Source organism: Penaeus vannamei, chromosome 2 (genome assembly GCF_042767895.1).
Source record: "Penaeus vannamei isolate JL-2024 chromosome 2, ASM4276789v1, whole genome shotgun sequence".
Taxonomy (NCBI): domain Eukaryota; kingdom Metazoa; phylum Arthropoda; class Malacostraca; order Decapoda; family Penaeidae; genus Penaeus; species Penaeus vannamei.
Genome location: NC_091550.1, coordinates 34,459,896 through 34,472,019, shown reverse-complemented (window position 1 = coordinate 34,472,019; position 12,124 = coordinate 34,459,896). Strand labels below are relative to the sequence as shown.

The 12,124-nt window shown below is 35.0% G+C and overlaps 1 protein-coding gene across 3 annotated transcripts in view; it reads left to right on the top strand.

Moving 5' to 3' along the window:
* The window catches only part of LOC113826070 (ATP-dependent RNA helicase DDX24), a 15,496-nt gene extending 3,999 nt beyond the window's left edge, over positions 1–11,497 (top strand). For all 3 annotated transcript variants that reach the window (XM_027379040.2, XM_027378985.2, XM_070132376.1), the window contains exons 3-11: positions 54–548; positions 663–1,511; positions 1,650–1,840; positions 4,498–4,678; positions 5,666–5,806; positions 9,331–9,459; positions 10,187–10,348; positions 10,520–10,806; positions 11,039–11,497. In XM_027379040.2, the coding sequence (XP_027234841.2) occupies positions 54–548; positions 663–1,511; positions 1,650–1,840; positions 4,498–4,678; positions 5,666–5,806; positions 9,331–9,459; positions 10,187–10,348; positions 10,520–10,806; positions 11,039–11,453 (2,850 nt within the window). In that variant the 3' untranslated portion in view covers positions 11,454–11,497. The remainder of the gene's footprint in view (positions 1–53; positions 549–662; positions 1,512–1,649; positions 1,841–4,497; positions 4,679–5,665; positions 5,807–9,330; positions 9,460–10,186; positions 10,349–10,519; positions 10,807–11,038) is intronic.
* Positions 11,498–12,124: the final 627 nt, after the last annotated feature.

The window sequence follows — 12,124 nt, the reverse complement described above, 5'->3', positions numbered from 1 at the left end:
CATTTGCAGCTACTAAACTTATTTGCTTAACATGTTTAATTATCCACGTACAGAAGAAGCAGAAGAAGAAGAAGAAGAAACAAGCAGAAGCAAAGCAGACTGAAGAGGTTTATGAAAAATATAAGATAGAGAAAAGTGAAGATGCTTCTGAAAAGAAGAAAGTAAAGAAGAAAAAAAAGAAAAAGGTCATCAAAACAAATACTAACAGTAATGTGGAGAACCTGGACTTGGATGCAGCAGAGGAAATTGGTGAAAGTAGTGAGAACCACACTGACAGCAAGTTAGAAACTCCACCTATCCTAGAAGAGGTAGGCAATCAGTCAAAGGAAGATGACGTCAAAAAGACATCTAGGAGAAAGAGAAAAAAGAAGGGTGGGTTGGCTCCAGCAAAGACTAAAAAGGCACGCTATGACAAAGCCAGTTACCATGGAACTAACCAGACAGAGGAGAAGGAGGTTGACGTATCATCCTGGTTGAGTATTTACACCCCAGAGCCTGTGATAGAAGCCATTGCAAAACTAGGATTTTTGGAGCCAACAGAGATTCAAGTAAGGACTTCTTGATCATTATTTTATTTGAGGTAATGAATTATTATGACCCCTTTTATTCCTTTATTCATTTATTGAAATCTTGAGTTATATCATTTTTTTTTTCTTTTGCAGAAACTTACTATTCCACCAGCAATTAAAGGTCGCATGGATATTATTGGAGCTGCAGAAACAGGTAGTGGAAAGACCCTTGCCTTCGGAATACCTATCATTCATGGAATCCTGCTTGACAAAGGGCGTGAGGCTGATGGTAATGACAGTGGCTTGGAGAGTAGTGACGATGAGGAGGGGATAGAGTATGGAAAATTGCCAGCCATGGGGATGAATGTTGAAGAAATTGAAAACAAAGAGGAGAATGATATGAATGTAATGGATGAGACAGAGATAGAGGGTTTTGATGTACCCATTGGGGAGAATGCCATTGAAGTGTTAGATCCTTCAAGCTTCGACTTTGAGGGGAATGACATGGGAGACAGGGAGAAGGAAGTGGAGTTGGAGGATGAGATTGGAGATGAAGATGAGGATGAGGATGAGGATGAAGATGATGAGGAGGAGGATGATGAAGATGACGATGAGGATGACAATGACAACGACAGTGAGGACAATGTCTCAATAGATGAAGAGGGTGTTGAAGTTTTAGATCCTTCAGCCTTATATTTAAATGGTGAAAACTTAGAAGACAGTGACGAGGAAGAGGATGAACCCAAAGAATTAGATTTTGAAACTGAAGAGGAAATACAGGAACCATTTGAGTTCCCAGATGAAGTAGAATCTTTTGAAAATGATTCTGAAATAGAAGCAGATGAAGGGGATGATGAGGAGATGGAAAATCAAGGTTTTGGGTGTGTTAGGGTTATTAAAGATGTTAAATTTGACTTTCTGAATGAGGACAAGATTCAGAAATATCCTCGGAGGAAGCTACGAGCTCTAATCATTACACCCACAAGAGAACTTGCAGTTCAGGTGAGATTTTTTGTAAATGTTTATCTAAATATCTTCATAATGAATATACCTAAAGGATAACTTTTATTGCTTCTGTTGAAATTGCATACACAAATTAGCTTTGCCTAGAGACTGAAAGCCTTTTTTTTACTTCTCCAGATAAACAGTCACCTTTTAGCAGTGCTAGTGAACACAGATATCAAGACAGCAGTGGTTGTAGGTGGCATGTCCTCTCAAAAACAGGAGCGTGTTTTGGCTCGCGGACCAGATATTGTTATTGGCACACCAGGACGCTTGTGGGAGCTCTTGCAGCAGGGCAACCATCACCTCTGTCAGCTCCCATATATTAGGTAAGAAGGTAGCCCTTCCTGAAGATGATTAAGAAGTTTTGTCTTTTATTCTCGTGACTGCAAGTTCCAATGAAAGGAACATTGTGATTCATAACAAATACAGAGGATGTGGCCCCAGATTGGAAACTTTCTTACATGTATGGGCAAGTTATTTTCAGTAATCATAACTTGCACAGTTAGATTTTCAGTTTTTCTTAAAATGCACAGTTCATTGTTTCATGACTATTTTGTATACACAAGTGTATATATACATAAATACATAAATACATAAATACATAAATACATAAATACATAAATACATAAATACATAAATATATAAATATATAAATATATATATATATATATATATATATATATATATATATATATATATATATCTATATCTATATCTATATCTATATCTATATCTATATATATATATATATATATATATATATATATATATATATATATATATATATATATATATATATATATATATATCATATATCATATATACGTATATATAATATATATATATATATATATATATATATATATATATATATATATATATATATATATATATATATATATATATATATATATATATACCCTCCTAAACCTAGCTTGTTGTCATTGTGGGAGGGCTTAGGAGACTAGGACTGAGACCCATTGTAGAGAATTACCCCTACCTTGGGCCTCAGCCCTTGCCTTAACAAAATTTGCTTGGTCCTTTCTTCTCTTCTTTCCTCTTCTGTATCCTCTTAATTCCCTTCTTCTATCCCATTCCTAAGGAATAAGAGCTGTGCTGAAAGGATGAAAGGCTGGCTTTGTGTCAATTACGAACGGCCTCTGGGAGCCTTGGGTGCGGTATTCCCTTGGTAAATTACCTAGCCCTTATCCCGTATGGGGACCCTGAGAGGTAGACCATTTCTTTTCCCCATTTAATTCAGGGTCATCATGGCCAGTAAGGAAGATTCTTTACTCTTAACCTATTGCCGATGGGTAAAAATGGATGGGCTTGTTGGCGTGCTTTGGCAGTTTCGCCTGTTTGTGCCCAGCTCGATCGGTAGTTTGCGAGCGACATTTAGCACCTAAAAGCTTTTATTTTGCTAAAATTTATAAAAATATTAAAATTTTGAAGGCTTACCCTTATTTTAGGTGCCATTGCCTAAAATCTTTACCATATAAATGAAGCCGCTACTATCGGAGAAAAACAACCTCCGTCCGACGAGCCAGTGGCATGGGAATGGGCATGACATGAGGCCCCCCAGCGTTCGGTCCACAACAGCCATGGCATGTACGTACATGCCACCCGGCGGCAACAGGTAAATAGAGGAATTAAAGCTTGCCCCTAATACAAATAGCCTGTCTAAAATTGATTAAGATGGTTTTCCCACCCCTGCCCCTCTTTTGACCATGGCTCCGACCACTGATGCTAATACCCCCTCTTCGTTGATTGCAAACAACTCGAACCATTCCAAGACACCTACCCAGGTTATTACTCAACCTCTTGAAAGGACCTCTTCCTCATCCCCAACATTCTCTTCTTCATCTCCTGCTGTACTACTCTTTTCAATTTCAACCCCATATTCCCTTAATACTACTCTTCATCCTTATTGTCCTCCCCCCCGCAGAACTACTCCACTCCACACCACCCCATCTTCCTTTTACCCTCGTCCTTCTACTGCCTCTACCTCTGCAAACCTTCTGAGTACTCTATTTGGCCCAGCCAAGTGGAATCGTTTCTTTGTGATTCCCCACACAGCCCTCTATTCTGAGAATACTCTTCTCTTTCTGCAGTGTTTCCAGAAACAAGTAGGCAAGGTTACCTTTTGCATTCGCTATGATCATTCATGCTTTGTCATGGTTACATCTGAAGCCCAAGCTCGTGCACCATTTACAGAAGTGTTGGCGTTTTGGCCACCTAACCAAACATTGTCGCTCCACTGCCCACTGCCCTCTATGTGCCCAATCTGTTCATGACCGTTCAAATTGCCTTGCTCAATCAAGAACATGTGCTAATTGTGGAGACTCCCATAATGTGTTTTATTGGAGCTGCTCTGCCCATAAGTTTGAATGTGAGGTAGCAGTCCTCAGATTTAAACTAGGCTTCATTCTACATGAGGCCAGATAGGAAGCACAATGACGAGGTTTTTCTCTCTCAGTTTGTTCAAAAACAGTCCTATGCTCTGCTCCCCCACCATCTATATAAGATGTTTCTGCATCTCCTCAGGTATCTTTCCCCTATACCCTAAACTTGCGTCCTGTGTCAACTCAGCCTCTCGACCAATCAAATCTATTTTCCATCCTAAATCCAGATATTCTAATCTCTACCACTTCCCCAATACCTACCCCTCCTCACTTTTGTTGTCGTACCAGGCAACTCTCTTACACCTTTCTCTTCATCTATTTCTCTTCATCCGTTCCTCAGATATCTATCTCCTCTTTCCTTCCTTATAAGAGAACCTTTGTTCCATACCTAATTTCCCTCCAGAAACCCTTGAAGACATCCAAAACTTCCTAAAGGTGACCCAAGAGAACACTCCGCTCCCTCATCCACCCCCCAATCTCTCTCCTTTTCTCTCTCTTTCTCTCTTCCTCCTTCTCTTCCTCTCTTCTTCCCTCCCTCAAATAAGGGAATTTTAAAGCTAACTTTCTTTCTTGATAAACAGGTACTTGGCTATTGACGAGACAGACCGCATGGTGGAGCGTGGCCACTTTCAGGAGTTAACCAAACTGTTGGAAGTGATAAACAGCGAGGAGTCAGCCAAAGAAAAGCGGCAGACTTTTGTGTTCTCAGCCACATTGACAATGATCCATAAACTTCCAAAAAGAATGAACTTCAAGAAAAAGGTATGGTTTGGCTGGCTTCACCTCATTTGTCCTTAGCTAGCACACATTTTCTGCTGTATCTATTTGGCATGTTTCTGTTTATTTAGAACTCTTTTTTTTCCATTTTTATTTTTTTACTAGGTAGTATGTAGTGATTTGATACTCTCTTATAGTATGTCAAGCTAAAACCAAAAAAAAAGTTAACCCAATGTCGACGGGAAAATAGTGCATTCCCTTTGGCAATGCTTTGTTAAATGTTTCTGCACATAGGAATCAAGTAGTAGATCTTGCGACCTCACTTTTCTTTTAAAAAGTGAGAAAACGCTTTTTTACTAATGCTATCAATATTAACAATGTTATTTTTGTTATAAATATTATAATTATTATAGTGCTACTGACATCACTAACAGCAGTAGTGAATATTAGAAAATACTATCGAAAATCTAGGAAAAGAGCAAACAGGTGAGACAGATAGTTTGCGTAATTGGCTCACTGGTGACTTAGTACTTGTGGAGCCATCTATATGTAAAAACGATTACTAAATTCAACACACACAGTGGGCAATGGCATGTACGTATATGCCATGCCCAGCAGCTTGGGGTTAAGAGAGTATATTTGTGTTGGTAATTCTGTTTTAGGTTAAAACAAAAGGAGATTTTTAATTCACAGCTTTTATTTTATGAGGCAGTGTGACAGCCAGTGAAAGTAAGCACATTGAATTAGAATTTCCAACATGATGAAACAGAATTTACCTAGTTTTGAAACAGATCAATGTCTCTGATTCTTATTAATATCATGATTATAAAAAAATGGTTTACTGCAATATGTGTTCAAGTTCTACAAGCAGTGTAATCAATGCATATGCGAGAATTTAAAATTTCATGAAGCTTGTTATTAGACTAACCAGTTGCAAAAACATAATACATATACACAAATATGAGTTACATATAAGGGACCTTACACTGTTGGTACTAGTTCATATATACTAATAAATCTTTAATGTTTCAGGTTGTTCAAATGACATCTGAAATAAAAATTGAAAATTTGGTAAGGATGATTGGCATTAAGAAAAATCGGAAAGTTGTTGATGTTACTCGGACATTTGGTACAGCAGAGAGCCTAACTGAAGCCAAAATCTTCTGTGACAAGGTATGTATGTATATATAATGTAAACTTATTCACAGGTTGATGAACAAGGTAAAAGGTATTACAGGTAATGAATAAATGGCTGTAATTTATCTGTGATTTATGATTGGGAGTAGCCTAACTGTAGTTTAGATTTTTGAGTTGAAAAGTATTAATGAGTAGAACACATTTAGCTATATCTGTGTATTTGTTTACATACCTGTCTGTCTGAATATACAGATGTAGTTATAGATATCTTTTTACATTTCATGAGGATACCAGATTGTTTAGATTTAAATTTTGTTTGCCAGGCTTATTGTGGAGTGTCAGAGGTATACTTTGAAATTTAAAAAATATTTCGGTTATTTGCATTACTACAAAGAAGTTTACAACACATTTAATACATCTTAAATCAATTATATTGATAGAGAATGACTGTTAAGTATTAAGTATCTACTTCAACTTTTTGTACTGGTGTCAAGACATAATTCATTGTCCAAGTTTTTTTTGCAAGGTACACTAAACAGTATGGAAAAGTTTCACACATTTCATCTTTCTGTAGAGAGATCCCTTACATCTTTCCAGAGTTTGATGAAAGCTCTTCATTTCTTTATAGTTATTTTTTATGAAGCCCAGAAGGATAGTGATGCATAGCAAATGACAGAAATTTTAGAACTATCATTGTGGATCCTCACACCCGTTCAGCCATAGCAGTCCAATACTTTTGGTCATCTCAGTCTTTTAGGCCCTACCCCATACCTTGAATATCTATGAAAATAGTTATTTTTACAACTTTTATATTATTGATGATGATATATCAATAATAATGAGGAAAATGTTAATAGTAAGACTAATAGTAATAAAAACCAAATTTCTTTCTGGAAAGTTCAGGGAATGGAGTGAGATTATATGTATGCATTAGAATTGACCTTTGTGACTAGATGCTGGTAAAGTCATCTTTGTGTAAACAAAACTGATATAACAAAAACATAGTGGCCATTGCATGTACCTGGTGCTAAAAGGTTAAGTGGAAGGGGGGGGAGGGGGATCAGAAGAATGGATAAAAAATCATAGAATTGATTGCATCTTATATATTTCTTCTTCTTTTGCTATATTATATATTTTATTTATATATCTTTTTTTCTTCTTCATCTCCTATATTATGTATTTTATATATTTTTTTTCATCTTTCTTCTTCTTCTGTATTATGTTTGTATTCATATTGCATATTTTTTATACAAAGCTTTTAAAGATTTAATTATATTTTATGTGAGAATGTATTTAAAAAAAACACACATAATCTAAGAAAAATACTGGTTTGTTTTTAAGATTTTTTTGTTCTAGTTTTGCAACATGAAAATTATATATCAATATTTATTTGGTTAAAAGGAGGGGTAATATTTAAAAAAGCAAATTGTTATCTTCTTTGCACTTTGATTGTCTCTCCAAATAGTATAATTCATTCTGAAATTATCTAGAAATTAGTTAACTTGAGTGTGTGGGAGTAGCAAAAAGATTTTTGCTGAGAAAAACAGGAAAGAAGAAATACAGTTTTTGTTGTTCATATCATGTAATTTTCCAATTTAGGAACTGATATGTAAATATTGTTTGCATGCAATAAAGAATCAGGAAAAAAATTACTACTACATAAAATTGAAATAATTTTCTGGGCATGGCAGTTAAATAGATGTCTTCCTTGTGTGTGCATTAGCTGTTAGCTTGACAAAAGAAGCTAATGGAAAACTGCATATACTTGGGAGGCAAAAGCTAAGAAAATGTAAAAAAAAAAAAAAATAATAATAATAATAATCCTCTCCCTCAAAAATACATTTAACCAGTGGTACAATTAAATTTAAATTAAATTCTAAAATTTATGAAGAATAAATTGCTCTGAAGCATATACAAGAAACACTAATGTCAGTGCATGAAACATAAGTAAGGGTATTCCTATCATCCCTTCTTTATTTTCTGTTATTCTTAAAGTGTGTAACTCCAATATCTAAAATTCGTTAAAAAGATCCACTCTCTTATCTTTCTATTCAATTTTTTTGCTTGGAGATATGAGTGCTGGCTTGCTTCAAAATTTTATGTGCATTGATGGATCTAAGGAAGGAGGCCCTGGGCATGCTCCCTCAAAAAATAATGATAATGATTATAATGACTTTGTTAATGATAATGCCAATAATAGTAACAATAATACCACCATTATTGTCACTATTGTTGCTATTATTATTATAATTGTTATTATTATTGAAAGGCCAACATCAAGGTCAGCATTGCCTCTAATTGGTGCACTGTGCACCCAGCAAGACTGTGTTATGGTTTGTTGCCAATTTAATTCAGTGTAAATGAAAATTTGTGTCAGAGAGGTGAGGGTACTGTTTCTTGAAAATTGTTCGCTCAGATGATCTTGAAACATTCACATTTGAAACATCTATAGTGTAAATACAATCTTCTCAAACATCTGTTCTGTTTTATAGAATGATCTTTTAAATTAGTTGATGTGGCCATATTATATACTGGCATATTAATATTTTTATTGATATAGTGGTGCCTAGCTTCAGTAGGTGTCATACCCCATCTCATCCCCAAACCTTTACATGTATGTTTGGTTATGGTCAGCATACATCAGCCTCTAGATTGTCATAGGCTCTGTAATTATCTTTTTCTTTTTCTTCCTTTTCTTCTACCTCCTATGGTTGTTGTTTTTGTTCATATTATTATGTTTATTACTTATTTATTATGATTAGTGTTATTATATAACTGTTATTATTATTATTATTGTTGTTGTTGTTATTATTATTATTATTGTTACTCTTATTATTACAATTATTATTATTGTTGCTGTTATTATTATTAAATTTTGTGCAGATTTCCACAGTTATTAATAAAGTGTCATCTAATTATTATATGCTGACTGCCAGCTGCAGCTTCACTGTAATAGTTTTTGGCAATGTCACAGGGAGCTATGCTTACCATCCTGTTGACAGTTAATGTGTGCCTGCCTTGACACCGTTGTGTGTGGATGTACAAGTTGTATGTACATCATAGGAAAGGAAAGGATAAACTTCAACTTGCACTGTGAAGTAGAGCCAGATGTGTCGGTATAAGAAATTTGTTAGTATAGTAAACTATTGTATTTCTTTTATTTTTGATATGTAAACTTGCAGCTGCTCATGTGTTATTAGTTAACACTAGGCATGAAGGTATCACAAAAAATTATCATCAAGCCATATCTAACACATTTTTTTCTCTTAATTTCATTAAAAATCGTTTGAATCATTTATGATGATTGCATTAGCATATCTAGTTGTAAAGGTTTTCAAAGTTGTTGCAAATTCATTTAGATTTTTCTGACCTGGTAACCCCCCCCCCCCCCTCCAGGAACAGATACCCATAAGCATGACTGTGTATCTTTATGATTTAAGAAATATCTAACCATTTCACTTTTTTACCTATTTATTGTTTCTGTTTTGAATCAATGAAAAAAGTCTTTCCTTTAGAAACATGTTATTCCTTTATATGTTACGTGATTTTTTCGATTTCAGGAAGAGAAGGATTATTATCTCTATTACCTTCTCAAGCAATATCCAGGGCGTACTCTAGTGTTCTGCAACAGCATTGACTGTGTACGAAGGCTTAATAATCTCTTCAGCATTCTTCAGTGTCAACCACAGGTATATATTAGGGTATCAGATTAAACCTTGTCTCTTAGTCAGTAATGATCCTTGTGTGACATGGGAAAATTGTTAGTGGAAACAAAATTATAATACCTTTGAAAATATAATGTATTTGGTATTTTCAAGCATTTTAAACCATCGTTAATTCTGTTAATGAAGAAATGTTGAGGAAACATTTCTTTAGTCTTATGAGGCTTTTTTTTTTTTTTTTTTTCATGTAAATATAAGGAATGTAAATAGTATAAGTGACAAATAACAATTCATAGTATGAATGTAGAGCTGAGGTTCACTAGTTTTACTCTGGAACCAGGAATTATGGCCAAGCCAAGGCACTCTATCAGGAGAACTAGGTGAGCTATAGATATTCTGGTCTATTCAAATCCTGTTAATATTTTTGGTGGGTAGTGAGGAACTATAGTTTATAATTGTCTTAGATATTTTTGCTTGTATTGTAATGCTAAAGACATTTTGTAGTCAGCTTAGATGTGCTTAGCCCAGGCTGACTGTAATTCTATCAAAAATGGGAGACAGGGTGACCAAAGGCAGCACAGGGATCTGGGCTGAGTCTGACTAGTGGAACATGTTTTATGTTTCAATATCAAATAATGCCATCTAATTAACTTTATTGATATTATTATTATTATTATTATTATTATTGTTATTATGTTGTCAACTATCAACATACATATTGTTTGCATATATCTAAATAATTGCCTTCTTTCAGCCGCTTCATGCTTCAATGCAGCAAAAGCAAAGGTTAAAAAGTCTTGAAAGATTTTCATCAAATCCTCGGGCTCTCCTGTTGGCAACTGATGTTGCTGCGCGTGGATTAGATATTCCCAATATTCAACATGTAATCCACTATCAAGTTCCAAGGACAGCAGAGGTGAGAAATGCAATGTATACTTTCAGGTGAAATTTTATACCAGTTCTAGAATTGAGATTTTTAGCTGAAAAATAATTAATTTTCAAATATATGTTTTACATACTTTTAAAGTGAAGTTTCTGGAAATACATGGCTGGATATTTTGATAACTTTTGCAATTCTTGAATACAGACATATGTGCATCGCAGTGGACGCACAGCCCGTGCAACGCAGGAGGGACTGAGTGTACTTTTCATTGATTCAAGTGAAATAAGCAAGTATCACCAGCTGTGCAGAACGCTCAACAGAGAGACTGAGCTGCCTCCTTTCCCCACTGATATACATATCATGAAGCAGGTCAGAGAGAGGGTCAACTTTGCTCGCAATTTGGAGAAAAAGGAACACACAACTCGTAAACAGAATGTTGAGGAAGACTGGTGGAAGAAGATGGCAAAGGAATCAATGTTAGATCTTGATGAGTAAGTATGACTTACAATATTCTTTTATTTATGCAATAAATAAGAAATAGTTTAGTTTATTTATTTATGTTATTTTCATCTGTTGTTTCATTTTATTGTTATAATGCATATTTCAAGTATTATAGCACATTTACTAATGGCATCTGTAGGTTTACTAACGTGTTTTATAGAATCAAAATGGTCCTTTTAGATTTCCCTTACTTAATTTACGTTTTGTGTTTTTCTGTCCCAGAGAGGAATATGATGAGGATTTTGATAGAGAGAAGAAAATGAAGGCAGCCCGAAATAAAAGAGAAATCAACGCTATGAGAGCACAGATGACGCAAATGCTGAAGAAACCTCTGTTGTCCTCCAATTTCTCGAGCAGATACCCAACTCAGTCAGGAACCCTTGTGAACCCTTTCCAAAGTGCCCAAGATTTAGAAAACTCGGTTGGATCTGTCAGGACGAACAACAAAGCCATAAATCTTGTGAAGAAGGAATCAAAAGATTTCTCAAAGCTTGTAAAAACTGTTAAGATAAAACCTCCACTCTCTAGAACTAGTAAGAAGAAGATGAAAGGATTTGAGAAAAGAAAATTGAGACGGGAGCAAGAGAAGAAGAGGTTTTTGAAAGAAAGAGAAGCAGAAAGGAGAGGAGAGATGTAGAATTCTAGAAATATATATTGCTTCCCATTGTTGACATACATAAGTATATGGCTTTTTATTTTCCGCTTTATTTTTATGAATATTAATATGTACTTTAGATTTACTTAGGAAAAGAAAAAATTTAAATGACAAGTTATTGTTTATAATTTCAGTTGAAAAATACTGACAAAAAAGAGAAATGTGTACAAAGCTATTTGAATAAGAATTTATTGGAAACTATAGTGGACTTGGGTGATAGAGTGAGATAGAAACCCTGAATGTATTATATGTACTTTTCAACATCAAAGGACTAATCTGCAACTGTTATGTTTTGACTGAGAGAGTAAACCACTTTATTCTTAATGTGAGCTAGAGGTTCTCATCATGGTGTATAAGAGGGATCAGTCTGAAAATGCTACAGTAATAAAATCTTTGTATATACCCCCCAGTTCCATACCTGCTATTGTGTAGGACATAGGAGACAAGTAGTGAGGCCCCATTTGAGGATTTAACCAACAATGAACCTCAGCCTTCATCTTTACCAATTTTGCATGGTATTTTCTTCGCCCCCTTTCCTTTTCCTAAGGTGTAAGAACCATGTTGAAAGGATGAGTGGCTGGCTATGGGTCGGTCCTAAACAGCCTCGGGAGCCATGAGTACGGTATTCCCTAGGTCAGTCGATTAGCCTATCA